This window comes from Phyllostomus hastatus, unplaced genomic scaffold, assembly GCF_019186645.2.
Source record: "Phyllostomus hastatus isolate PE091 unplaced genomic scaffold, TTU_PhHast_1.1 phas_contig_29, whole genome shotgun sequence".
NCBI lineage: Eukaryota > Metazoa > Chordata > Mammalia > Chiroptera > Phyllostomidae > Phyllostomus > Phyllostomus hastatus.
This window is the reverse complement of record NW_025333835.1, coordinates 25,008,435-25,032,697: the sequence shown is the minus strand read 5'-3', so window position 1 is coordinate 25,032,697 and position 24,263 is coordinate 25,008,435. Positions and strand designations below refer to the sequence as shown.

The 24,263-nt window shown below is 40.1% G+C and overlaps 1 protein-coding gene across 1 annotated transcript in view; it reads left to right on the top strand.

Moving 5' to 3' along the window:
* Positions 1-24,263, top strand: part of KLF12 (Kruppel like factor 12) — a 421,669-nt gene that overhangs the window by 381,042 nt on the left and 16,364 nt on the right. Inside the window, exon 7 of the mRNA XM_045838960.1 lies at positions 12,411-12,568. Within this exon, the coding sequence (XP_045694916.1) occupies positions 12,411-12,568 (158 nt within the window). The remainder of the gene's footprint in view (positions 1-12,410; positions 12,569-24,263) is intronic.

Genomic DNA, 24,263 nt, shown 5'->3' with positions numbered 1-24,263 from the left:
ATCTGATAAGGGACTATCCAGTATATGGGGTCTGTCCAGAAAAAGTCCAGCCATTGTTAATATAACATGAACCTAGCAGCCAAGGAGAGTAGACTGGAATGTGCACGCATGAACAATGATGACTCCACTGAACAAGTCAGTGGGGGCAGTAGTCACCATTGAGTGAACACATGTACTGTATAATGGTTGCATTCAAACTGACTGAGTGAGCCCTGGCTGGTATAGCTCTCAGTGGATTAAGCACAGGCCTGTAAACCAAAGGGTCACCAATTCGTTTCCTGGTCAGGGCACATGCCTGGGTTGCAAGCCAGGTCCTCACTGGAGGCCATGTGAAAGGCAACCACACATTAATATTTCCCTCCCTTTCTTTCTCCTTCCTTTCCCTTCTTTCTAAAAATAAATAAAAATCTTTTTAAAATGTCAAGGGGTTTAAAAAAACAAAACAAAATGACTGAGCAAGTGGAACAAAAAATCTGCATCAAATTTTGTGTTAAGCTTGAACACTACTCCATGGAAACTATTTGGATGGTTCAGAAGGTGGCAGCTATGGGCAACTGGTGATTGGCAGCTTAATCACTACAACACATCCGCTCATGCATCACTCACACCTCATGCAGAATTTTTTGGTGAAACGTCAAATCACCCAGGTGACTCAGCCCCCTACAGCCCCAATTTGGTGCCCTGTGACTTCTGGCTTTTCCCAAAACTAAGATCACCTTTGAAAGGGAAGAAATTTCAGATCATTGATGAGATTCAGGAAAATATGACAGGGCAGCTGATGGGGATTAGGAGAACTATGGGAGGTTCCAAGGGGCCTATTTTGAGGGGGACTGAGGCGTCACTGTCCTATCTACAATGTTTCTTGTATTTTGTATCTTCTTTAATAAATGTCTTATTTTTCATATTATATGGCTGGATGCCTTCTGGACAGACCCCGTATACAGAAAGTGTACAACTTGACTAAGAAAACAACACAGTTTAAAAATCAGCACAGTGTTTAAATAGATGATTTTCCAAAAAGGGCGTGCAAATAGCCTTTGAGCTCATTAAAGGATGCTGGACTTCATTAGTCGTTAGGTAAATTACAAACACAAAGCACAATGAGATGACACTTTACATGCACTGTGATGACAAATCAAAAAGACATACTGTGTTGGTGAGGACAAGAAGAAATGACAACTTCTTACAGTGCTGGTGAAATTGTAAAATGTTGTAGCCACTTTGAAAAACAGTTTGAAAATTTCTCAAAATATTAAACGTAGAATTATCGTAGTAATTCTACTCCCAGGTGTATACCCAAGAGATTTAAAACGTATGTCCACACAAAATCTTGTACAAATGTTTATAGCAACATCAACCATGATAGCCAAAAAGTATAATCACCCAAATGTCTATTGACTAATGAATAAATAAATGGATATATATACACAACAGAATATTATTCATGTATATAATGGAATGAACTATTGGTACACACCATAACATGGATTAACCTTGAAAACCTTATGCCAAATGTAAGGAGCCAGACACAGAAAGCCACATACTTGTATGATTCTAATATCCAGAACAGTCAAACCCATAGAGACAGAAGGTAGATTGGCAGTCGTTAAAGGGTTAGGAGGAAGATAGAATGACTGCTTATGAGGATTGAGTTTCCTTTTGGGGTAATGAAAATGTTTTGGAACTAGATCGATGTGATAGTTCCACAACATTGTGAATATAATAATGCTGCTGCATGGCACAGTTTATAGGGTGAGTTTTGTGGGATGTGAATATCTCAATAAAGTCGTTAACCAATAGTGGGAGAAGAGGCCGGAGGTGAAGAAGTGTTGGAGATATAGTGGACATTGAGTCAGAGTCAGGTTTGCTTTACTCTAGCCTAATCTTCCCCTCTGCTACAGCTCCACATTTGAAACACAAAAATCTGGAAGTCAAAGAGATTAAATGTTTAAGATGCCATAGCTAATAAATTAGACTGAGCTATAATTCATGTCTAGATTTTCAGATTATAGCTATGCTTTTTCTTCAGGGACAGCAACAAAAAATAGAAATCTTATAAGTTTCTTTTCCTTAAAGATTATAATATGAACTTATTAATCACATACTTTAATTTAGTGGTTTGCATATTCAAACCCAGATTTAAATTTCACATTATTTTCCTCCATTTTTAAGAGCAGCATGTTCTGGTTTTTGTTTTTGTATTTTTTTCATACTTATCATTAATACTTTAATTCAGAAAGAATTTCCTGAAACATACATTTAAAACTTACTATTTAAAATTAAAATTATATCATTTGGGGTTGGGAGTTTAAGTGGAAAATAAACACACCAAGTTTCAGGCTATTTGTTGCTAAGTTTCCTGGCTGTCAAAGAAAAAAGGAAATAGGGTGGGGATTTTAGGTCTAATTATCAGATGAAGGGACATGAGAGAGGAAGGGAGAGAAGGAGGGAAGGAGGGAGGAAAGGAAAGGAAGAAAGGAAGGAAAGGGAGGGGAGGGGAGGGGAAGGGAGGGAAGGGGGAGGGGGAGGGGGAGGGAGGGGAAGGGGAAGGGAAGGGAAGGGAAGGGAAGGGAAGGGAAGGGAAGGGAAGGGAAGGGAAGGGAAGGGAAGGGAAGGGAAGGGAAGGGAAGGGAAAGTGTAAGGGAAAGAAACAGATTAGCATTGCCAGGCAGATTTTCCTTAAGTAAAAAATCAGATTTTCTTTTTAAGTAAAAATCACAGCCTTTCTACAACCTCATTGGAGAGTAGAGAATTCCTAGTTTGAGGGGTTAGGAAATGGGTCTGGTTTCAACTCTGCTATTTAGCGATAAGGCCTTAGCACAGCAATTAACTTAACTTTCTGAGCCTCAATTTCCTCATCTTCCAAATGTCTTTTAAATATGAATTTGGAGACATTAATATACATTCTTACTTACCCAACATTAGTTTGGCAGAGTATTTGAAAAATTATATAAAGTTTTCAAGAAGGGACATAAAAAAACAGTATTTCCTCCAATAAATGGGAAGATTTTTATTTTTCTTCAGAATTCAAATATAGGTACATTTTGAGAAATGCTTGTCTATGGCACCAGATAGCTCTTCTGGCCAACAAAAACTCAAGTGGAACATTACCAGTGAGTTCTACTTGGTCTTGTTATTTATATGCCCCCATACGAGCAATAAGAACTGTTTCAATAATTTATGTAAGCCTAAGTACCAGATAGCTAACTGATATCATTTTAGTGCTCTTTAATAAAACAAATCTCTAGTGTGACATAGACCTGGCTAATGATCAGCATAAAATAGGCAGAGGCCTGTTTTGATGGTCACTTCAAAAGTTTATTTATGGTTCCATTACAATATCTCATTAGAGGTACATAGTTGGAACATTTTATATATTTTTTAATATTTAAAACACAGTCTTACTGTGTACTGCCCTTGCCTGGGTTACAGCCATAGGACTATCTTATTAGCAATTCTGTTGTATAATAAGATCCTTCCGATAGAGAAAAGTTAACCTCTTTATATCTAATTCTGTCCTAGCGCAGTGTTGTGGTGAGACTCCAGCGAACACACTTGGTTAGTCCTCACAAGGTCAATGTTCCCCAGGCTGCTTCTTCCATTTCTTACCCTTCACTCTTTCAAGTAGCAATAGATGTGCCAGTTTCTCGAGAGGCACGCATAAAACCAGATCTTTATTCTTGAGGACTTGAGAGTGCATCTTTAATGGAATAAGGAGAACTTATTTTTCTAGCTTAGTACAGTTGTATGGAGTCTCAGAATCAGAGGGGCCCCAGGGCGACACTAGTAGGATAAGGATGCAGTGCTGCCCTTTTAAGGCACGGAGGGGGTGGTAGCTCGCATGCCGACCTGGCGTTAGGAGGGCGAGGGGGACTGCCTTAGTGTCATTCAGGTTAAAATAATCCTGTTTGGACCTAGAAAAACTTTTCAAACAATCCATGAAGTCACAGCTCCTGGAATAGGAAATAATTTAAACCCCATTGTTTTCTGAAGAAATCCTATAGAAGAGTTCACCTTAAATATTTCAGTGCGTTCTGTGCCCTCCATTTAGTGTGCACTGTGACTCAGAGATCCGCACTCGTTCAGGGACCAGAGTTCCTCCTCATTTATGAGTTGCTTTTATGGGGTCAGGTCTTTGAAATGCACACAGTGTTCCCCCGAAAGTAACAACTTCGAACAGATAGTGTGTAACTGAAAATGGATCTTCATTAGCAAACAAACCTCTCTCGATCTGTAATCTAACTTCATTGTAAAGTTGGATAACACCAAATGCAGGTAACGCCATTAATGATTCATTTTTTCTGTTTTATCTTTAAACCTTTACTTAATACAACTTACGCTTTTACAGGCTAAAATGTGAATTAGAACAGAGCAGGAAAATAACAATTTTTTATTTTGTAACAATTTTGAGTATTTTGATAGTGTAAAACTGATGAAAAATACTTAGTAGCAGCTGTTATATTTCAGTAAAATCATGATACATTGTGAATCTGCCTACAGACTCACCCCCAGTAAAGGCTCAGTTGTAAACCCATTATCTTTTCATTAATAGGAGATTTCATTTATTAAACTAAAACAATAATTAGAAATACACAGCCTGTCCATATGAAAAAAGTGCCAAGTTCTAGTTATATGCTAATAATTAGCCTTTTAATACATTTTAGCATATGTATTGTTCTTGACTTACACATATTCTGAAAATTATTTTATTTTTATTGAATCCACATTCAAACATGGAGTGTTATAATGCTTTAGTCACAGCTCCGGGAAAGGTTAGCAGCTACTAATCCTATAATTTCAGTCTGTTCAAAAGTGGTTTCCAACACCACTTTTCCATAGTCATCCTATGAAAGCAGCCTTCATTCTGATGACTCAACACTGCCTTGGAAGGTAGTCTCTGGGGATTAGATAGTGAGTGTACTTAAATGGCACCTTTTCCCCAATTAATATCATAGGAAAGAAATTGACATGGTTTGATGGGAGCTCAGTAGAGTCTGCTATGGTATGGAAGATAAATACAAAGATCCCAGCTTCTGAGAGCCACGTACTAGCTAAGAGAACGCCTGTGAAAAGATGGAAATGCCTGGCTTGGCCATGTGAATAGAACCCTATTGTAATCCAAGAAAAAGGGAACCTCTGATTAAGTCAAAGTCTTCTCTCTCTCTCTCTCTCTCTCTCTCTCTCTCTCTCTCTCTCTCTGTCTTGTGGCCGTGATAATTCAATCCCAGTGCGATGTTTGACTTAGTAGAGAAGAGGCAGCTCTTTATTTACATGTGAGAAACCAATTCAGAATTCCAGTAAGTGGTGTTTAATGTTTTAATCAAAATGATTTTAAAATGAACTTTGGAAAACGGTTCAAAATATAGTTTTAAAGCCAAATAGTCCCCCTTCCTTCAAGGTACTTCAGTTGGGCAGCCACCTGGAAATCCTTTTTGGCACAATTGTAAATAAACCAGACTCACAAACTAGTTCCGTGGCCTCTGTGGTCAAAGAAGACATAACCACGCACCACTCCCACCCCGCCTTCCAAAAACATTTCCCTGGAATTACATATGTATTTTTACAACAACCTTAAGAAAGTATTTTTCATAAGTAGATTAGTATTAAATAACTATACTGAGCACCTACTTCTTCTGGCAGTATTTATTTAAGACTTTACCTTAAAATTCCCAAGAGAAAAGTATATACCTTCTTATAGCAGTATACATTTAAAATGCTTTTATGTGCTGTTTCCTATCATGGGTTAGAGGAAAAATTTAAATGATACACATTATTTTGTTATGTTTTCATATTTTATCATATGTTGGTTTATCTCCTGCGTATATGTCTGAGTCAGTAGAATAGAATAACTAAGATTGAGTCTAGTAGAGTCAATCACTTGGGTTCAAATAAATGTTGGTGTGGCCACCTATTTGGTTTGGTCTTGGCCTTGGCCTTGGCCTTGGCCTTGGCCTTGAGTTCGGCTTCTCTATGCCTTAGTTTCCTCATCTGTAAACTAGGAATAGTAACAACGACCTCAGAGAGTCAGTTGAAGCCCAAAGCATTTAGAGCAGAGCCTGGCACTCGGTAAGCATTCTGGAAATGTCAGTTGTCATTGTTTCCCTCCACCATGACCCTTGGCTTTCTCTTGAGATTGTGTGAATCTGCAGAAGTACTTTCTATGCTGCTGTTTGCTGTGCTGGTTTTAAAATTTGGGATGAGTGTGCTCTCTTTCCAACCTTAAAAGAATAGCCTGGCTTCTTTTTTTTTTTTTTTTGAACTCCTGTGGAAAGTCCAATTTCAGTGAAGGGCATCTCATCACACTAAGGTCACACGTGACAAATGGTCTTTCATTACCTGCTGATTACAGTTAACCTTAATTTCTTTCATGGCAGTCATGCAGTGCCTTCTACTTAAATAGAGCTGTTCTTGGATGTGACTTTTCAAGCCTCTCTGGGTTTAATTCCAATTTAACTTGCCATTCCAACTGGGACCGTTGTGCAACTGAAGTCATGATTCACTCATTTGTTCTCTCTGGATCTAATTATTACCTACTCAGTGCCTGAGAGGGCCCCCTCAGGCATCAATTCCCTGTTCTAAACGGTCTAACCTTCTGGGGAAGGGAGTGGGCCTTGAGGGGTGGTTTCTTCGAACTGTGCATATGTGTTTAGTACACTTTCTGGGAACACACTAGCAACTGTCTACCGTTTTCATCCCACCTAGCTCATTACTAAGGATGATTGGGAGAATCCTGTGCAGGCAGAGGTAGTACTTACCTGCACTTCCCCATGCTTTTAGAACAAGGCCGGATTGGAAACACAGAAGGTCAGTTTCCATGCAGTTGTGGTTATCTTAGGTGCCTTCTAAACAAAGGGCACATTGCCTAGAAAGCTTGGGCAGAATAGAAACACCCAAAGGGTAATTATAGCTATTTTGTTACCAAATGCCCATGCTTATGAGTCCCTGAGTGAGACGGGGCAGGATGATATTACCAAGAGTAAGGATCGTTCCTTCATGCTTTCCCGCTTACTAGATGCTTGGTAGGATGATTGGTAGGAGGTAGAAATCTCCCCTTGAAAGGGGAGATTTTTATTTGATTCGCCTGCATCCTGTGTATGTTCAGTGGGATCTCAGTGGCCTTCCGCTGAGGATGTTAATTGTGAGCAATGCTTTAGAATGCCCTTCTCTTGAACTTAGAGCAAAGAACTGAGGCACTTATGTACATGCAGGGTTTTTAAGTAATCATTCTTATTTTTCAGTTACAGTTGACATGTACAATATTATGTTCGTTTCAGGTGTACGAAGCAGTGATTAGATATTTATATAACTTGATCATCTTGATAAAACTAGAACCCCTCTCACACCATACCTAACCATTACAATGTTGTTGACTAGATCCCCTGGGCTGTACTTCCCGTCCTCGTGACTGTTCTGTAACTACCAGCTTGTCCTTCTTAATCCCTTCCTCTTTTCCCCCCAAACCTCCTCCCATCTGGCAACCGTGAAAATGTTCCCTGTGTCTCCGAGTCGGTTTCTCTTCTGCTTATTTATTTTATTTTTTGAATTCCACATATGAGTGGAATCATAGTCTGTTTGTCTTTCTCTGTCTGACTGACTCATTCAGCTCAATGCCCTCCAGGTCCATGCATGTTGCTGCAGGTGGCACGATTTTATTTTATTTTTTTTATGGCTGTGTCATATTCCCTTGTGTATATGTACCACTTTTTCTTTATCCACTTATCTACTGATGGGCACTTACGTTGCATCCATATCTTGGCTATTGTAAATACTGCTGCAGTGAACATATAGATGCATATGTCTTTTCCATTTAGTGTTTTGGGTTTCTTCAGATAAATACCCAGAAGTGGAATTGCTGGGTCCTTCTTTATCTCCTGTTATAGCCTTTGTTTTAAAATCTCTTTTGTCTAAGTATTGCTATCCCAGCTTTTTTGTTTGTTTGTTTCCAGTTTCATGAAATGCTTTTTTCCATCCTTCTACTTTTAGTCCATGTGTGTCTTTGATTTGAAGGGAGTCACTTGTGGACTGTAAGGGTCTTGTCTTGTTCTCCATTCAGACACCCTATGTCTTCTGATTGGAGCATTCAATCCATTTTTATTTAAAGCAATTGTTGATATGTATTTATTGTCATTTTATTATACACTTTTTCATCTTTTTTCTTCTTCTTAAAGAAGACTCTTTAACATGTCTTATAATACTGATCTGTTGGTGACGAACTCCTTGAGCTTTTTCGTGTCTGAGAAAATTTTATCTGTTATTAGAGTCAAAATAATGACTTTGGTGAGTAGAGTAATCTTGGTTTTAGGTCCTTGCTTTTCACCACTGTGAGTATTTCTTGCCAATCCCTTCTGGCCTACAAAGTTTCTGTCGAGAAATTAGCTGACAGTCTTACACAGTAACTAACTGCTTTTCTCTTGCTGATTTTAAGATTCTCTCTTTGTCTTTAACCTTTGGCATTTTAATTATAGTGTGTATTGTTGTGGGTATCTTTGGGTTCATTGTGTTTGGTATTCTCTGTGCTTCTTGGACTTGTATGTCTATTTCTTTCACCAGGTTAGGGAAGTTTTCTGTTATTATTTCTTCAGATAGGTTCTGAACCCCTTGCTCTCTCTCTTCTGTACATGATTTTTTAATGGTTATTCTCAATCCCTGATATTTAGTAGCTATTTTGTATAGCATTTTAAATACAAAACTTAGGGAAATGAGAAAGAGTAAGAGTAAGGAATTGGGTAACCATTATCTGAAGATTTGTAATCAAAGGGTCCTAGTAAGAATAAGTTAGTCAAAGGGGTTAATTAATTGTTTATATTAAATTAAAAATTAGGAGTGCCTGTCTTAATACACTCCTCCATCCATTCACTCATCCATTCATCCATCCATTCATTCATCCTGTTCAACAAACATTTCTTGAATGTCCATAATAGCTCTAGAGAGATGAACATGCTTGGTGCCAGCACTTGACTGTGAGTCCTCTGCCAGTCATGAATGACAGTCATGGAGCTGGCTTGGCTAACCTCCCCACCTGTGGCTGTCTTCTGACAGCAGTGCCCGCCCACTGTGGGAACAGGCAGGGCCCCAGCAGCCTTCGGTGCACTTGGACTGTCCTCTCCTCTTCCCTGTGTTCTCTAAGTTCTTCTGCACGTTGAACCCCCTTTTATCTCGGCCCCATTTACCTTCCTGACTTTCCACAAAGCAATTGGATAAGTAATTCTAAAAGGTACAGCCTGGCCGAAGTTTCTTTTATGTCTGAGGATGACTCCGCCATTTAAAAAGGGGAACCGAAGAGAACTCTTACCCTTCGAATGCCATTTCAAAGCCAGCTTCACTGGGCTCAGCTACATTGCATGCACCTTTCTAAAAAATTATTTTGATTGCACTGGTAACTTTTTAAATGGTTTTTCTTCATAATGTCCTAAAACATTTGTCTTTAAAATGAGGGAAATGAGGGTACAAAGTTTTTTGGCATTAAAGACATCCACCTAACATCTTTATTTTAATGTAAATTAAAAGCTCTTAGTGAAGTAACTTCATGCCATTCTGTAGCCTTTGCTTTCCTTCCTCTGCCAGGCGTGTAGTTCAGCGGCTGCTGGGCTGCATATGGCCGCATTGCTTCATCGGTCCCTTAAGGGCCCACTCAGTAGTTACTTGGTTTTGATTTCAGATTCGTTGTTCACTTATCTCTATAGACACGAATACATAGCAAGATAAGTACCTAAAATCAACCACAGATTATGCATAGTTACATTTAGACTTCTACACACTAGTACGTATACAGTATTGCAGAAAACAAAGTGTTCTTATTGTAGACTTTAAGTTATAATGTGAAGAAAACAAATACCGTGTTATTTTCCTAATTTAAATGATGTCAAACATAATCACAACACAAAAGTTTCTATTTTTGAGGTCCCCAGCACCAAGATCCACATTTATTGTCATGTCTGAATACTCCAGAAATGAATTACTGTTGCCCTGTTTTCACACACGCGTCTCCTGTGTGCACAAGAACCGCGCCCTTCCAGGGCTGACTAACGCTGTTTGTTCGTGGGCGGGCCGGGGCACTGTCTTGAGTCTTTTCAAGACAGGCTCTAGCTCCTGCAGCCGAGTCAGTTACGTGGGAAAGCGCAAACCCACAATGACTGATAAGAAGGCAGGAAAACGTGGCTTAGCTGTTCCGTGTGTTTTTTTCATTCTACTACCAGAGGTCTTGCATGAAACTGTTTGAAACTCAAGTAGATAAACATCATTTATATTTGATCTTACCTAATAATGTAAAGGTTTGGCTACTGAACCCTTATTTTTGTACAAGTGAAAAGATACCTTGGAAACTTGAAAGGCACACATATATATATAGAAGACATTTTTTAAAAGTTGATGGGAGCAATAGTATAGTGAAATGCTAGGAATATCTTATATGTCCATCACTTAGGAAATGGATTTTAAAACTCTGGGATGAATATTCATTGGACTATCACCATATAGTCGAATCTATATCTTTCATCTCATTTAGGTATCAACCAGTTACAGCCCACTATTTGTTTCGTAAATAAAGTCTCACTGGAACATAGCGTACTCATTTGTTTATATTTTTTCTATAGCTACTTTCGTGCTACAATTTCAGAGTTGATTTGTTACCATATAGACTGAATGACTCTCAAAAGTCCAAATAATGTATTTACTATCTAGCCCTTTAAAGAAAAAGTGCACCAGCCTCTGGTCTAAGTTAAAATACCATCTACTGTAAAATGCACCATTAGCTTATGCACCACTAATAAAGAAAAAGTAGTATGCCAATTAAACTATGACAATCCATCAATTGTAAGACTACTAATTTTAGCGACATTAAAATATGAAGAAAAATCTCTTAGAATTAATTGTGATACATAACATTTCAAATGAATAAACTAGTGTTTGTATCAACATGGATAGATCTCAAATGCTTAATGTTGAGTGAAAAACAATTTGCAGAATGATGTGAACAGTATATTATTTTGTCTCTTAGAAGCACAAAGCAATATTACGAGTTTCTATAAATGCAAATATGGATAGATAAGCATAATTTAAAAGAATTGGAAGGATTTAAAGGAAGCTGATGACAGAAGTTTTCCCTGGGAGGAGGAAGGGTCAGGGTGATTATGGAAGACAAAGAGAGATTATCTCTATCTGTAATGTTCAGGTTTTTTTAAAAGGTGCATGATTAATACAAAATGCTTTTTTAAAATTTGTTCACATATAACTTTTTAAAAGATCTTATGTATTTATTTTTAGAGGAAGGGGAAGGGAGGGAGAAAGAAAGGGAGAAAAACATCAATGTGTGGTTGCCTCTTGTGCAAGACCCCCGCTGGGGACCTGGCCCACAACCCAGGCATGTGCCCTGACTGGGAATTGAATGGGCCACCCTTTGATTCACAGGCCAACACTCAGTCCACTGAACCACAACAGCCAGGGCACAAAGTACTTAGTAAAAGCATCAAAACATGGGAAAGCTGGAAGAAAACATGTCAAAATATTAATAGTGGTAAACTTTCTATAGTGAAGTATGATATAGTATTGATGGAAGTATTTAATTATATTTTGCTGTAATTTTTTAACTTCATGAATAACTGAAAAATGAGTCATGTGCTTCATTTCTATCTCAATCAAAAGAGATTAAGATTTGAAGACGTGCATGTTAATCAATTACTCGGCATTAAAAACTAATCCTGTTTTTCTGCTGTGGCATTAAGATTAAACAACGAGCAAGTCAGGGCCAAAATTCAGAGTTAAACTTCTTTTTCTCATTCGTGGTACAGCTAATCTTTAAAGACAACGAGCTTTATTCCTCCCCATGCAAAACCACCAACTGTAAAAGTTACATGTCAGGTGCATTTAACGAACAGAAATAGCTTGTCATGAGTCATGTAATGGATGTGCTGATGTCGCTTGGTGCAGCCCAGCCTCACTGGTTTTGAAAAATACCTTGTGATGGTGCACAATTTTCTATGTTGTCACATGCAATTCAGACCCTCATGTTCCATATTAAATGCTTTCATTGTTGTCACTTAATTATAGCAGGGCTTCCCAGAATATTCTCTGTAAGTATATCCAGAAGTTCAAAATGTTGAAGTATATTTTTAACACCCCCAGCTTCTTTCTGGTTTGTGAAGGAGGATCTACTCACTTACCACTGCTCTCATTTACTTGTTGTTTTTCTCTTGTTTTTATTTTAAGCCTGCCTCTCTCTCCCTAGGAGTGTCTCACCAGAAATAGACCAAACCGCCTGCCTTCCAGCTGAGTGGGAAAGGTGTCTGGGAAAGGGAGACAGGGGTCTTGCATCTGTGTGACGCCACAGACCATGAGACGGAGGTCTCATGCCACCAGAACCAAAACAGACAGCTGTGTTTCTCACTGTTTAACTCCACTTTTTCTTTTTCCAGTTCCATTTCACCATTTAGTATTGAGAGCACAAGACGCCAGAGACGGTCTGAATCCCCAGACTCCAGAAAACGGCGTATTCACAGATGTGATTTTGAGGGATGCAACAAAGTGTACACAAAAAGTTCTCACCTGAAGGCTCACCGGAGGACACATACAGGTACAACTCCGCAGGGCTTCTCACCCGAGGGTCAGTGAGCGTCCCAAAGGGCCAGCTGCTCAACCCCGGAGCCATGAGTGTGCTGGGGTGGTGTCATCGTAGGTACATGTTCAGTTTAGTTTCTTTCTGAGCAGAATGCTTTCCCTCTCTCAGGTGAAAAAGGCTGAAGTCTTAGTGAACGTTAGCAACCAATGAAGTGATTCTTCCATGTCTTTAGGAGTTGTTATGGTACGAACACAGTGATCTATGAGCATTTTTTCATACGAGCATTACCTCTTAATCATTGTCCAGTTTATCAGATTTTATGTGTCCATCAAGCAACAAGCTGAACAAAATTATTCTCTTCTTTTAAAGTTAGCCCTTTAAGTACCACTTAGATCATGTATTTCTCCCCTTGATCTCATCCCCCAAGTAACCAGAGAAAGAAAATGATGATGATGATGATGAAGAAGAAGAAGAAGAAGAAATTGGCATATACATGACACTGTGGGGAGTTTAAAAATATTTCTACATTATTCCATTTGATTCTCACTGGTGTTTTTCTTTTGTATATGGAGAGGATTTTTAGTGTTTGTGGTTTACAGAGAAGAAAACTGAGACCACAGGTGATTCACTGCCTTGTCATTATCCACCCATCCAACCACCCATCCATCCATCCACCACCCACCTATCAACCCCTCCATCCATTTCTCCACCCACCCATTCACCCACCCCCCTAGGAAATAAACTGATGAGTCTTCACTGAGCCCCTTACCTCCCCCATTCATCCTTTGCCCGGTGTGTCCTTCCACTGACATCCCCTGGCTTCCTTGGCTTCTGGATCCTGCCCGGTGCTGCCATTGGGATGCTCTGAGAAGAGACACAAGGTGGGAGGAGGACCCCACAATTATACTACCTTTTCTAGGAAAAGTAACCGGTGACCGAAACAGGTGAAGCTCAAAGAAACAGACATCATAGAGAGTTTGTTCAGACGCATTCCGAGGAGCAAGGTGCCACAGATCAAACAAGCCCAGCCCAGTGACTGTCCTCAACAGGATTCAAACTCCAGCACCTGTGTCGAACCAAAAACCTCAGGTGTAACTTATTTCTGTAGAGCTGTGCAAATACTACCCCCATCTCTGGTATATTAAAAAATAACCACATTATATTAACCGTTTCCCAGCTGCGGCAGCAAAATCATTTAAGTTGGCATTCTTTGCCACTATTCAATCGTGTCCTTCCCTCAGCACCCTTCCAAAGCCACTTTGCCTGACTGTTCACGACTCCTCACACGGACGCAGGGCGTGGTTTTGCGTGTGTGAGGAAGTTGTGGTGTAGGAGGACACTTGCTGAGTCAGGGAAGCATTATAGAATCTGGAGGTGACTTTTTTGCTCATTTAATGCCTTCTCATTTTAATACTTCCAAGATAATCAACACATTTTGCAAGCTGCCTCTTCTGTTTTTCGTTTTTGCCCCCATCTCTTCCCTTTTCCCACTCAATTCCAGTTCCTTCCCTCTCCATTGATTCTGAACTTCCCCAGGAAAAGTTTCCTTCTATTTCTTAGGTACTGTGTTTGAATAAACTTCTTCATCATTGAGGCAAAAATTAGGATAGACATGAGAGTCGAATAAGCATGGTTCATTCTATCAGGAGAGAGCGAACACAAGTCATAGTAGCAAGTATGACGGAGTCGTATTACTTCTATAGGATCATTTCTGTTTAAAAAAGAAAAGAATGGCCTCTCTTCAGTGACTCATCATAAATTTTGAGTTATTCCTATTTTCCTTGTACTTTCTAAAAATACATAATAGCCTCATTTTCACACAGACACCTCTACTCCATTTATTCAAGTGGTGAACAGTGACAGAGAGGAAAGGTTTAATTTGGTCCTATTAAAAGATCTAACTCTGTGGTGTTACAGGTCTGCATCTTACAAGTTTTACCACGTGCTATGGGAGTAGGGCAGACATGATGTACACATTATAATTCAAAGCAACTTAAGCCTTGAATGCTAAAGTGGAGTTAATTAGCTTGGCTTATTAATAAGATGAAATCATAGGCTCCTAGGGTCCAAATGGTTCAGAATCTAGTTTGTTTCCTAACTAGAGGGATCCCTTGGGTGTCATCTCTCACAGAGATCAAGCCTCTACTACGCAGTGCTCTGCACTTCCACATCTTGTGTTTGATCTTCACACCCGGTGGCTGCAGCTGTTATTACCTCCCGTGTGCACAAGTCAGGTTCCTGATCCGGCCTTCTTCACACAGCAGTCATTTTCCCACCCCTCCGTAAACGGTTTGGGGGTCAGAGAGCTTATTTTTCTGCAAAACAACTTTGGTGAAATTTGGGGGGCGGAGTCTTCATACAGTAGATAATTAGATACTTGGGTTTAAAATTCAGTGAAGAGATAATAGCTAGACTGATAACTTGTGTCTTTTCAGTTGAGATATAATTGACACATAACATTGTGTAAGTTTAAGATGTCCAGTGTATTGATTTGATACATTTATATATTACCCTATGATCACTACCATGGCTCAGCTAACACCTCTATCATGTCACGTGATGATCATTTCTCTTTTTTTGTAGTGAGACAATTAAGATGTAGTCTCTTGGCAACTTTGAAGGTTGTAATACCTTTTGTTGATTAGAATCACCATGCTGCACGTGAGATCTCCAGAAGGTATCTACTAGTTGCAAGTTTATACCTTTAACCTCTCTCCCCTCTTGCCATGTTGATGGTTTCTGACAGTGGTGTTTGCTCCCAGTCCCTTCTGGTTGACTGGGCTAACCCATCTCGCTGTAGTTTTCAGCCCCTGGCCCCGGGGCTCCTCACCCCACCACCATGATCCACTAGCATCTTCATTCCCCTGGCACGCTCAGCTCTCCGCCACATTCTCCTGGATAAACTCCAAGTCATCATGGTGTCTTTTTAAGTTTTCCACACCACAGATTGAGGAAACAGGTCTTGTTAATGAATGTTACTCAAAAGAAGCGAAGGTAATGTTAACTTTTTTTAACAGATGACTCTGTTAGGTCGTCCAAGTAAAAAAAAAAAAAAAAGGCAAAAAAAGCTTAAAACTAGGTCCTGTTCATCCCTTGTACCTGTAACTCATTTCTTTGAAACCTGAACATTCAGTGTTGTGTTTGTAGTTGGACCTGCCCCTCATCTGATGGCACCCTCAGGAGTACGGGCGCACCTCGGAGATACTGCAGGTGGGGCTCCAGACCACCGCGGGAAAGTGGGTCGTAGTCTTTCTGCTGATAGTGTCTTTCCTTCAGTTTTTAAAACCTGCAGCATCTGTGGAGTGCAGTGACGTGAAGTGCAGTAAAACGAGGCGTGCCCCTGGTGGGTTTGCTCGCCACAGGAGTGCTTACCCACGGGCTGTGACGATCTCTGGTGGGAGACATACGGCAGAGTCGTTGTCACAAAGGCTGCACGTGCCCTTTCAAGTCTGGGAAATAATTATGCTGTGTCCATTTTATTGATTTGGGCCTATTATTCTATTAAACCAAAACAATTTTGAACCCTCCCTATCTACCTTGTATCTCTCCTCGTCAGCATCTCCATTTTTGTCAAATACCACATAGGGCAGATTCAAGGAAAAGGCCCTGAGAGGTGATCCAGAGCCTTCCATCCAACTGGGTCTTAATTCGTTAACAAGGAATTAAAAATCCACCTGATTGTCCTATATCTAGTCCATAGTTCTCAGTCTCACAGGTACATCAGAAAGTCTACGTGAAATTCCTGCTCCATACTCACTCTCTGCTGTGCAAGGCGTAGTTTTTCAGGTTGGCTTGCTTTGCTTTTAAGAAATATGTTCCTAGCCTTACCTTTGCTTCAGGCATGTTGAGCAAGTTATTTATGTGTGACCAACAAGTAATATGAGGTTTAGGATTATAACAAATGACTTATGAGAACTACACACGCTATGGGAGATAAGGAAGTAGCAATGAAAAACTTTCTTTGAGAAAGTCACAGTAATTTTATCTTTAACATGATCTTTTTTGCTCTATTAGTGCATGATCAAGTCCTCTATTTAGGACTTATACAATAAATTAAACATTTATAGGAGTGTGAAAGAGGAACATTTTCTAGATATTAACAAGGAATTTAAAGTAAAAAAAAAGAAATGCTGAAAATGCCTTTTTTTAGGAATCTTACAAAATCTATCATTTAATCTGTGTTTGATAGATGCACATGGCCTAATAAAATACCAGAAAGGACATCTTAACATCTGAATTGATAAAAGGGTGCCCAAAGGAAGCGTACATTGATCGTCAGAATTCTCCCCTTCCAAAGGGTGCACCCTGGTGAGACTATATACATATTTCTTGCTGCACAGAAGGAGCTCATTGTCCTGGCCTTGTGAAAATCTGTTCTGCAAGGGCCGTCAAGCTTGTGCCATTGGTTAGATCTCGCAGATTATTCATCAGAATAAGAGTCCCAGCCCTTTCTCTTAGAGAAGCAGAGCTGACAGTAGGCTCTCTTGGCCTATTTCAACAATAATTTCACAGATGTGTAACTGTTGTCTACCTTGCTCCCTTACAGTGTGATCGAATTGCAAAATGTTGGAATATATATGGATGTCCACTTGTAAAGAATAATAATTAAATATACCTTCATGAATGTGCAGTTTAGATAATAACATAAAGGTTTGACCAAATATTTTTAAATGCATTTACTAATACCTGCCAGTAGCAAACTGTGTAAGTCGTGTTAAAGAGGAGGAGAAATATGTATCTCAGCAATCACATACTCGTGACCATCTCAGCAATCATATACACGTGGTCATCAACAGGTACATTGTTCCTGTTCACTGGTCTAAACTGTGTGCAGTTTGTGAAGCAGTGCACAGCGTATTTAAATGAATATGCAGTATATGTAAATTAATGGTCATTTAAACTAAGCTATACACAACTACTATGTACTGTGAATTTCCCTCCTTTCATTTTAATTTCATTGTTAAGTGATTTAAGTATGAGCTTTAGGAGAAAATGTTTTTATGAGTTTGGCATTGCTGTTTAAAATTCACATTAATGCAGTATAGTCAGCAAATAACACTCAGGCATCAATGACTCCCAAGCCACTAGATGGCGCACTACAACCAGATGTTGGGTGGGTTTAGTCTGAGAGGGTCTGAAAGAGAGTCAGCTGGAACCCTCTAGTGGTGTGTCCGACAGGAAGTTATTATCAGCGTTCCACAGAATTTTACAATTTAATAATGAACAAAGAAAAGGCAAGATAAAGATAAATTTAAAACCAGAAGTTTAATAAAGTAATTTCAACATATTAAACTATTGAGTTTCAAATGAATCTGGGAATATTTTATGTTCCAACTTGATAGCCTGTTCTCTAATAAATCTCTCTTTAGCCAGTCTTACCGAATAGTCATTTTAATTCACTTAAAAACCATACGCTTAAATTTTTAAAATTACTAAACATAAAGAAGTCACCTCACCTATTTGGCTTGATCAAAATGTTTTCATATATGAATTTTATCCATCAAGGAGATTAACTCATGCAGATACTTTTAAAATATGAACAAATTTCGATTTAACAGTCTCTAAGACAGGTGTTTTCCTACTTTTACAAATGAAGGAAATGATGCATTGTTTAGCGCTTCCCGTAAAGACTGAAGCCTCTGTAATTGATATCACGTGCTCTGATTAATACCTGGTCATGATTATGCATCTGGATGCACGCGTGCACACATCCATCTGTGTGCCTACTGCCTGCTTGCCTCATTCCCTCTCACTGCTCTTCCTATATTTCTTCCTTCTAATTTGACATCTTACTGTACTGCATAAGATTCTGAAATGGTTTGATGACACTCCCACAAAGAAAAGCACGGGCATTGTGATGGCTATGAATCTTGGTGGCCTTTTGTTTACAAATCTCGATGTTGCTTGATCTCACCCTCAGCAGTAGGGTGCTGCCTATACGTTCACGTCTGTCTTCGTTAATGGAATAACTCGTTCCATATAAAGCTCCACGTCAGACCCTCTGTCTGGAGCCATTGTTAGGTAAAGCATAGGGCTTAGGGATCCCAAGATAATTAATCATGTAAGAGCAAGCTGACATTTTTCAGGTAAAAATCCTCTCCTCATAGGTTGCATGTCCTAGTGAAGCAGTCCACAAATATGAGCCGTATTGGTAACTGTTGAGAAATAGAAAACTGTAAAAGAAATAGTGCTAAATGTGAAGTCAGGAGACAAAAGTTTGAATCTGCCCTTGAACCCTGACTAATTGGTGAACTCAGATAGGTTCTTCTGTGAATCTCGGGTCTTCTTTTGGTTTAACTTTAGACATAAACGTAGCATGTTTTGTCACATAATTATCACAGGGGATGATGTTATTTTTATATCCCCAGTAAATACAGTGACTAACGTATTGTGAGACTCAATAATTACTTGTCAAATGGAAGTTGTCTATGTATAGGTATTGATACAGATATGTGTTATTATTGTGAGCAATAGGTTCAAGAAAAAAGCTTGGATAGTATAGCATATACCTAGCACAATCACCTCTCTCTTCAGACTCTACTGATTTGAAATTTATATAATTTAGAAAAAGTGGGAGTAAAGCTAACCATTGTTTAATAAGCCCTTTTGTCATTATTTTGATAAAATGAGAGTGTCGATAATCTTCTAAAGAATATACTTTGAACAGTCAAACTTTCAAAAGGACCCATTCATAGACAAATTCAACAAGACAAATATACATTGAGGACTTTCCGGGTCTGAGGCACTATAGATTTCCTTCTTAGAAAAGGCAGGAAGGGGCATAGCCCCCATCATCAATGAACTTGTCCATGACTGTACGCAATAAGATGTGTCAAAGTAGTCATAACAAAGGCCAAATGTGCAAAACTTTCTGATAAAGGTACAAGCAAAATGACAAAACAGTGCGATGAGAGCTGTCTGTTATGGCCAGGGCGTTTGGGGACACCTCCCCAAGCTGGGCATGCGAGCCCCTCTCATCCTGTTCGTCTGTTCAGCATCATTTGCTGACCCCAGAACCGGCTCATTCCTCAGCCACACAAATGAACAAATGTCCAGGCGTGCCCGTTGGATGGGGGGGGTGCATTCTTCCCCCTACCTGAAATGGCCTAAGTGCCTCCTTTCTTCCTGCCTTGGGAAGCAATTTATTTTTTTTAAAACCTCCTCCATGCCACCTTGTCTCTGACCACCCCCCTCCCCTAAGCAGGCAGCGTTCCATCCTCCATGACCCTAAAGCGCTTGGAAATGTCCATCGTGCAGCAGTGTGATATTCAGAAAGGAAGGTCTGTGGGAAGTACTGGAGCAGCAGAAACGACAGGGCATGGCGTCAGATTGGACACGGAAGTAGGGGAGCACCCTACCTTCAGAACGTGGAAGCTCTCTGCTGTGTGTGGTCAGGAGTACAGAATGCTGTGAACAGACATGGACACCACAGGTGGGAGAGAGCAGATGCTCTCTCCGTAGAACCGGGCAGGTCCCGTGTGCAGCGCTCAGCTCTGCTCGTGCTTCCCACAGCTGAATCTCATCCGTGAATCCCTTGAAAGGTTAGAGCCCTTGTCCCCTGTCACGTAGTAGACAAGTGGGGCAGCTGAGATCCAAGTCACAGAACAAATCAGCAGAACCTGCCCTGTTGCCATTACACCTGCTCTCAGACACGCTTGCTCATAACCTGCCAGTCCCCTCCCCGCCGGGGCCACACTCCTCTGCCTGTCTGGCCTGCAGTGCCTGCCTCTTCAGAGTTGGTCATTAAAGTACTTCGAAGTAATAAAACAGCAAGCGAGTCTTAATGGTCTATTTTTAAGGCTTCTCATTCACTTGAACTGGTCTTGCTTCCCAGTCTACTACAGTTTTACTTTGTGAGAAAGCTGGTGGGAAGACCAGGACCAGAAGCATCAATAACTAAATCAAACAGGCAGCTCTGAGGGCTTGCAGGACATCAGCTCTGTGAATAGGAATGGGTGTGATGTAAAGAGGAAGGCAGCCAGCAGTTCTGAGTCTGGTCCGGAGACAACCACATCCTCAAATACCCACCACGCAAAGCGTGCTGGGAAAGCCCTGCGATACACGTTGCTATAGCAGCACCGAAGGGGGTCGTTGGTCCTGGCTGCCCGGGTCTGGCGAACCTCGCCTCCCCAACCTCACAAGCACCGAAGTGCCATCTCTAAAAAGGAAACCAAAAAAGCCGGATGGGCAAGAAAATGCTGTGGAAGTATTGCATTTGTTTTCATTTATGGACAAGGAGTCACTGTAACCTGTCAGAGGGAGTTACTCTTTAGACCACTGAACCTATAATGTACACTCACCGGAATGTAGGTACCAATGCTGTAGGTACCCTATTTATTTAAAAAAAAATTAGTGTATCTTTTTTATACATTTAGAAGTAAAGGCTTCTAAAACAGCCTACCAGCCTTAAATCTGTTTGTCGTTAGCACATACATCGTCAGTGACGGTGGTGAGTTAAAGCTATGACCACGCTCCCCATTTTTCTTCCTTTGCTTTTGGTTTTATTTTATCCACACTGCCATCAAAACTGTGTTGTAAGGAGGAGTGGGGTAATAATGTCCCAGCCCCTGTACTTTCTCACGCTCTGCCAAAGAGGGACTAGATTGTGATTGTCGGCCGTCTTATTCTGAATGGTAAAATTAACTATTATTCACCTAAAATCTGTGGTCTTAATGGAATTATTTACAATAATGAGGGACTGTTTTTGTAGAAAGTGTCTTCTCCACTAAAGAATATATTAAAATAATGTTTATAATGCTTTAAGGTAATTCAATGAAAATCTTGATAACTAAGAATAAGAATAATTGCAAATTAAATATATCAATCATATACTGTGTTTCTAATTTCAAAAGTTTAAACAGATATATAGAGGTATTTGTTTGCAGGCTAGACTTTTAAGTGTCTCTAGTTTTAAATAAAAGCCTTCCAAATTTATTTTCCTTTTCAAATACATATATATTCAAAAGGAAAACAAATACACATATAATTTAAAGTGAGCAGGCTTTATTTTTTGAACAGTTTTTGGTTTACAGAAAAGTGAGCAGAGCGTTTAGAGAGCTTCCACATGCTCCCTTCTCCCCCATGCCTGGGGTCCCTTATTGCTAACATCTCTCATTCGTGCGGTCCATTTTGTTACACCTGATGAGCCAGTGATCGTATATTGTTATTAACTGAAGTCCATATATAAGGACACGTACCCACCATTACTGTATGACGGAACAGCCTCCATGCCCTAAAAACCCAGTGTGCTCTGCTTATTCAACCCTCCCTCCATCTCTCCTTCAGCCCTCCGCTCTCATAAATCACCGGCAAACACTGATCTTCTCACTGTCTTCAGAGTTTTTTCTTTTCCAGAATGTCATTTAGTTGGAATCGTTGAGTGTGTAGGCTTTTCAGATTGGCTTCTTTCACTTAACAATATGCATTTAAGATTCCCCCATGTCTTTCCATGGTTTGAGCCCTTTTTTTTAGGTTTCAATATTTTTGTCATTTTTAGTTTTATTAAATTTATGAGAGTGACACTGGTTAATAAATTATACAGGTTTCAGGTGTACAATTCTATAATCTATCATTCGTATATTGCATTGTGTGTTCACCATCCAAAGTCAAGTCTCCTTCCATCACCACGTATTTGACTTCTGTTCCCTTTTCTGCCTCCCCTACCTCCCTCAAAAATATGAATTCTAATTCACTAGACTAGGATAAAATTATAGAATAGGAAGAATGAAAGCAGTACTCTCTTTGTTTCACAAAATAGATTACTCAAGTTGTCTCTTACATATCATACTTTTAAAAGAATAAGAGGTATTTGAATTTAAGTTTCATTCACGTAATCAATAAGCATTTCTTAGCACAGAGCACTAAGGCAGGTCCTGGGGATACAGTGACAGACAAAGCTCAAAGCCGACCTCATTCCACGCCACTGAGTGGGGTGAGCAGACACGACAGGAAAACCGCCAATGACAGAGGGGGGTGATGACAGTTCTAACACAGGTGTGCCAGGGTGCCAACGAGGGACATGGCCAGACTGCCTTTCGGGAAGTTGTCCTTCACTGCAGTGCGGGTAATAAACTGGAGAGGGCCGGACAGAAGGCAGGGAAGCAGAACCAATAGGAGTGGGTATTGGAGAAAGGACGGGGGGAGCCTAGAGGAAGGCGGACCACCAGAGTGGGGGTGAACCATCGAGGGGAGTAGACAGGCATCTGGAAGGCAGAACTGGCAGATGTAATCATCAGGCCGGGGCAGGTAGAGAATAACAGATAGGAAAGAGTCCAAGAAATCTCTCCAGGTGGAGATATTTATGACTTGATACCTCAGTAGATGAGGTTGCCTTTTTTTTTCCCAGGTGGAAAAGCACAAGGAGGAAAGTATCTCGTTTAGGTAGCAGATGCTGCGTAAAGTTTTCTCATCCTGAGGTTGCTTTCGGACTGTCAGTTACAAATTTCTTACATTCTCTGTGGTGTTTAGGAGAGAGACGGAGGCGTAGATACTTCAGAATCTTTCCCTTATAAGTTGTGGTGGGGGCCAGGGAAAACATACGCAGACGAGAAGCCAAAGTCAAAATCCTGGAAAACATTTAGGTAAGAAGTCAAGAAGAGTTCTCTGTGAAAGAAACTGAGGAAAAAGTAACCAGACACATAGGAAAATAAATATTGTCAACACATGGAAATAAACTCGGAACAGCCAAGTAAAGTACTGTCTTAGACCTTGAACTTTTTGCTTTGAATGGCATTTTTATTGTATGATGCTTCTGTTTATATTTGATTTCTAGATGAGAGGAGCTAAGCCTCTGTGTTATGTTAGCACATTGTCTGCCCTGAAACGACTAATTCACATTCTCAGTCTGCTTGTCCAGTTCCGACCAGATATCCTGATTTATTAAAGCAGTGATTTCAAGTGTTGAGAGGCATTAGAGAGTATTGATTAAGATTGTGAACTACGGTGTTAGTTTCCCGGGATTCAGATCCCGCCTCCACCGCTTACTAACTTCGGGTGAAGCAGGACTGGTTACTCCAGCTACTTCATCAGGAAGTTGTCAAAAGTAAGTGAGCTCAGATCCAGAAAGCCCTTCAAGCCACAGTGTGGTGAATGGAAAGTGCTATCTATTCTAACAAATACACTGTTATTTTTATCAAAGAGATCCATTATAGAACTGCATGGGGAAAGCCTTGTTTACATGCAATAAAGAAGATAGTCAATTCATTCAGTCCAGACAATTCAGTGGGACGAAGACCAACGTTGAATATCTGTTTGATTGAATTGACAAAACCAAGTGTATCAAACAAGTTAGAGAGTGGATGGGTCCCTTTGGCCTCAAAAGTAGTTTTATATTTAAAGTGTTAGGAAAATCAAAATTAGCATAGGCATCTAATTACCTGAAAACCTTAATTCATTTCCTTATACATAGCGAAAAGGATCTGTTTTTAACTTTTTATTTATATTCCTTCACAGAAGCAAAACTTTTGAATGTCATCACTTTAAAATTGAATACTCTTTTGGGGGACCTGTCATTGGCCAGGCACCTGGCCTGTGTATTTCTAAGTTTCACCACAGTGCCGTAAGAATAGGGTTCCCATTTCCAGGTGGAGGGCCTGTGTTTCAGAAAGCTCACCTCCCCAGCCCGGGATGGAATTGTCAATCAGCAGAGTCTGCGGTGGCCCATGCACCCTGCCTGATTGCAAAGCCGGTGCTCCTGTGTGCCACCTCACCC